The sequence below is a fragment of the Brassica oleracea genome, chromosome C5 (genome assembly GCF_000695525.1).
Source record: "Brassica oleracea var. oleracea cultivar TO1000 chromosome C5, BOL, whole genome shotgun sequence".
NCBI lineage: Eukaryota > Viridiplantae > Streptophyta > Magnoliopsida > Brassicales > Brassicaceae > Brassica > Brassica oleracea.
The window spans coordinates 15,452,182-15,457,519 of NC_027752.1; the positions used below are offsets into that span (position 1 = coordinate 15,452,182).

Consider the following 5,338-nt stretch of genomic DNA (forward strand, 5'->3'; position numbering starts at 1 on the left):
AAAGAAAAAAGAACAATTTTTTTTTTTGGTAAGACTTTTGAGGCCCTCATATTAAAGAGACTGATTTTAGCTTCAACTAAGAGTATGGTAACGGTTGTTGGCATTTTGAAACAATCACATAAAATGCTACAAATCGCTTCAAACCGTTCTGAACCTTCTAAAATCAAAAGTTGGATCCAGCTAGCGTTTGCGGTTGCGGGAGGATAATTTAAAAAAAGTAAAATAAAAATAAAATAAAAAACTAAAAATATTCAATAAAACTTTTAAATTGAAATAATATAAATTGTAAAATGTATACATATTATATTTTAATTTATATTACAAAAATTTTTTTTAAAAAAAAATTCTTCAATTTTAAAAAATTTAATAGTATGATTTTATAAATATAATTTTTATATTTATTATAATATTATGATTTTTAATGCTTTTATAATTATATAAAATACAAATATTGTTAATTTATTATTTAAAAACTATTGCATTTGGTAGTTTACCAGTCATAAAAGTCTCGCAAACGCACCAATTTCTAACCGCTATATCAGAGTTAAAAATCTCTAGAAAATACTTAAAATCGCAACCACACGCACCTGCAAACTCCTGCAACCGCAGGTTCTGTTTGTGAAAGTGAGCAATAGACTCTATCACTATGTATTCCCTTATGAATAGCTTTGAACTAAGAAATTATATTTTCTGTCTAACACATTAATAATATGCTTGATTAACTTGGCTGAGGATAAATTGTCAAGTTTTTTAAAAATCAAATAAATTATTTGGATTTTCATAGAGAAAAATACACAAATATCTCTTAGAGAATATTATTATGTTTTAATATTTTATTTTAAATTTGTTTTGTTGCATGGAAACAAAAGTATTTGACTAGGGTTTTTTTAATGTACATCACTAGATTTTAGTTGCTTTTCATTTCGCTTATGCCTTTTCATATAGTTCTTAGAACCAAGTAATAAATGCTTATTAGTTAAAATTTAAAAATGCATATTGGTTGATTTTAACATTAATTTTTTTTTTGAATTTTATGTTAATTTAACCATAATTTATCAAAATGAAATAACCAAGATAAGAGACTAACTGAATTTTAACTAATACTATTTTAACTTAATTACCAGTTTATATGGTTTTTCTGGTATTGAAAAGAAAAAAAATAAATTTTGATAATTTAAAATTGTAGTCACCAAAAATAATAATAAATTACATTTTCTCTAATAATTTACATTATATATATATATATATATATATATAAACTCAAATACAATCTTTTAAAAACATCTTAAGTTAATTAAAATATATGGAAAGAAATCCGGACGTAGCCCGGAAAAGTCTCTAGTAATTGTAATGTCATAATAAATCAGTGTTATAACACTAATAAAATCTTCGTTAATTAATTTTTTATTGGTAGAAAATACGATTAACAGAAGATAAATTCATTATCCTTAGCATAGTGGTAAATGGGTTCCAGCCGGAGCTTCCGCCCTAGGTTCTATTTACCTTGGCTACCTAGTCGTGCCATATCGATGAATTAGTTGCATATCCGGATGCAAGATCTCGTGAGAATAGTTTTTAGGCCTAGAAAACCTATGAAATCCCTATAGTTTTCAAAAAAAAAAAATTCATTATCCTTTTTATCTGATAGAACATCTGATACAGTACAAAGTTCCGTAATGGGCAAAATAAAACAATACTAACTTCGAGTAACTTCAAAAATAATTAATCGCAAATACAACATTTTTCAACACATGTAAACGGTACGTCTGGTGAGAGACTGTCTGGTGAGAGACTATCCTCTCAATGATCCCACTTGTATCAAGAACAAGAGTGTACAATTTGTTAAGCTTACATTGTAACTCTAAGCTAACGTCTGATCAGATCCTAAAAAAAAAAAAAAAAAAAAAAAAAAAAAGCTAACGTCTGATCTTTTCTTCTTTGAGAGGAACCGAAGAAGAGACTCTGACCTAATCTCACTAGCTGACCAACGTTAGATGATAAACTAACAACGACCAAGCAACACAACCTGATAAGCAACCTGAGTTTCTTCACCGCCACTCCATTTGCCTTTTGTTGTACTTGCTCTGAATGCTTTCTGGAAATGCTAACCCTTCACTTAAGATTCAGGTTTTTTTATAGAGCAAGGAATGGGCTGTGACCGAAGGCCATACTAACGCTGTCGTGTGGGCCTTCACTTTTAAACGAACCGGCCCACTTACTTTGACCCGAGAGACTCTCGGCCTTCTGTCTGAATGGAGACACTATGATCCCTTCAATTTCAGTTCATCTCTTCACAGAAAAGATAAAAAATATAGCAAACCTCATCATTGTTTAGTTGATCGAAACTGAGGTGTAGTAACAAGTCTCTGCGCCTGTGTGGCAAGTAGGCCCATCAGGTGTTCCAACTTTCAAGGTATATTATCTGAACAATCACAAACCAATGAAGTTTAGTGAATATTCCATCCGTTTCATATTAAGTGTCGTTTTAGAGAAAATTTTCGTTACAAAATAAGTGTCGTTTTCAATTTTCAATGCAAAATCTATTAATTTTACGCATCAGTTTATTTTTCTATTGGTTGAAATATGGTTAGGTGTATAGGTAATGGTGTTTTTGTATAGGAAATGTACAAAATTAATTGTTTTCTTAATCTGTGTGCACAAACCCAAAACGACACTTATAATGAAACGGAGGGAGTAGTAGTTAATCTGAATAGTAGTAGTCAGATTATAATAATAGTGGTTCCAGATAGACATACCGAATCTCGATCACAGTCAATGTAAACATTAAGGACTAGGCGTGGGCATATTAACCGAAACCCGAATCCAAACCGACCAAAAAAATCGAACCGAAAACCAAACCGAAGTTAAAAAAAACCCGAACGGGTTTAGGATTCAATCCGTCCGGATACCCGTACCCGATTGGTTATATCCGATACCCGAACCAATTATCCGAAGTACCCGAATATATATATATATATATATATATTTATTTTTTTTACTAACTCTAAACTTACATCTTACATTCTCATTCATCTTTTCGTCTTCTCCTTCTTCAACGTATATGTTCAGTACATATTCAAGCTCATTTTATGACCGATTACATATATGAATCACTATACTTTGCGATTTTGATTTATGTTTGATTACAAGTAGGATTTGCTATTTGTTTTCTCTTTGCTCTTTACACAGACATGAGCTCAAACATTCATGATTATTCAGGTTTGATTTCTGTTTGATTTTGATGTCTCTTTGATTTTGATTTATGATAGATGAATTCTTTACCATTTTCTATTTCAGATAATACAAATAGAAATTACACGAAGAAAAATAATACATGCTCGTGTTCCTCAACGTAATAACAAATCAGAAAGATCATAAATCTTATATTAAGTTGTTCAATTTTTTAACTTCAACAGTATTGTTTCTGGTTTCACAGGGTCAAATCAAGGATACATGGATTTTTTTTAATGATTTGTTACACAGTTCGGTTATACCCGAAATAACCCGAACCCAAACCTTACAAACCCGAACCCGATCCGAAGTATAGAATAACCCGAACGGGTTCTGTACCTCTCCATCCGAAAACCCAAAAATCCGAAGCATCCGATCCGAACCCGAACGCCCATGTGCCTATTAAGGACAATGATGAAGTTATTGGACGTCTCTCCCTTTGTCTATAAAGTGGATTTCCGAGAAGTGATGTTTGTGGAGAGAGCCCCTCTGTTAGCAAAGCTCCAGTGTCAACGTTTGTGTTATTGTCACAGCTAATTCTTTGTCGTCCCATTTGATTCTGTCCAACAAGCTATCTACAAATATTACAAGGCAGCAGAGAATTAATTATTGGATTTCAACCATGTAAGCTACTTATAGTATAATACAAAACAGTAAATGCGTTATCGGATTGGATATGGGAGGCAGAGAGATATGTCACAATGGAGTTTGTTTATTTGTGGGGCACAGATGTAGCTCGTGCCATCACATATTTAGATGACCAAGCAAACGATGGGCACCTTGAAAGAGAAATCCAAACATAAAGATGGAAACCATCAAAAGGCCTTACCTTGTCTCTTTTTTATTTACCAGAGATGTAACAGTCTGATGAGTACAGAAGCTGAGCTGGCACAAGGAGACTCTTAGAATGAAGCTGAGCTGGCAACCTGAACAAACAAGACGGTTAAGAGAGTACAAATAGACTTCTTTACCTTGACAGTTAGATCATCTTGTAATTGGGATCTTTAGGCAAATCAGAGGAGTGTCTCTCCATTTGAGGCAAGTTCAGAGAGGTTTTATCTCTGGATTTGAAGATCATAGCCTTCTCGTCTTGGTATTGTTACGGTTGGTACGATAAGCAATAAGATCGTCTTTAATTTCCAAGAGTCTTATCACTGTCCCAACCCAATAGTCAAAGGAAGCCAAACACTGACAAGACCAATTGTAACAGCAAATCAAGTCAAGTTCTTCAACTCCAGCTAACAGTTAGTTGTGGTGTTTAAAAGAGTATGGTTGTATCCGAAGTTGAAATAAAGCAAATGAGAACACAAAATGCATAGATGAGATGAAATTATAATTTGTATTTAAGGAAAGATGTTAATATACTATACACATAGTTGCTTTAATGTAAAAACAATGGATGAATGTCTCGCTGTGGCTGTACAAAGTAGCCAGCAAACTGTGGTGGGTAAGGATGGTACACAACCGGTCTTGGTTGTGGATGCAGTACCGGTAAGTAACCACATCTTGGCTGTACCTTCTCATAACCACGTCTTTCCATCACAAAAGCTTCTTCGGCTTCGTGCATAATATGCATAGCACGTTTCATACGCTCTTCATTCTGTTTCTCCTCTTCACGCTCTCTCTGTTGCTCCTTCGATATGCTGAAAATCAAGTCAGTAAACACTCGGGCAGTGAGCTCGCTGTCGGAACCGGCATGGTGCGCATCACCCACACGTTTGATGTGAAGATCGTCTGCTATTCTCTGCAAACCGTAGCGGGCAGACACACCTTTGCAATCAACCGCAATCTTCTTGACATCAAAAGTAAGCCCTAGAGTTTCCTCAACGGTTTTGTTAAAAGCTTCTAAAGTCTCGGGCAGTGGTTTTCTTCCGGTCAGGCCTTGAACCAGATACGCTAAGTCGTACGAACCGTCGAACGAAACCCACTTCAACTTCTTGTCCACGTCTTTGAGAATCTGACCGAACTCTTTGAAAAACTCTTCGATCCCCACTCCCTCTTGTCTGATTTTCTTGAAATTGAGACCGTTGCGTCTAAGAAACTCTATCGACTTCTCGTTACAAGCATCGGTTCTCGCATCAAAATCCTTGAAATTAACCTCCCACGT

General features: G+C 34.2%; 1 protein-coding gene across 1 annotated transcript in view; it reads right to left on the bottom strand.

The window, feature by feature from the left end:
- Positions 1 to 3,983: 3,983 nt before the first annotated feature.
- Positions 3,984 to 5,338, bottom strand: part of LOC106344606 (putative CCR4-associated factor 1 homolog 4) — a 3,191-nt gene continuing 1,836 nt past the window's right edge. The window contains exons 2-5 of the mRNA XM_013783956.1: positions 4,655 to 5,329; positions 4,335 to 4,419; positions 4,081 to 4,157; positions 3,984 to 4,010 (exon numbers count right to left, since the gene is read on the bottom strand). Coding sequence (XP_013639410.1) covers positions 3,984 to 4,010; positions 4,081 to 4,157; positions 4,335 to 4,419; positions 4,655 to 5,329 — 864 coding nt within the window. The remainder of the gene's footprint in view (positions 4,011 to 4,080; positions 4,158 to 4,334; positions 4,420 to 4,654; positions 5,330 to 5,338) is intronic.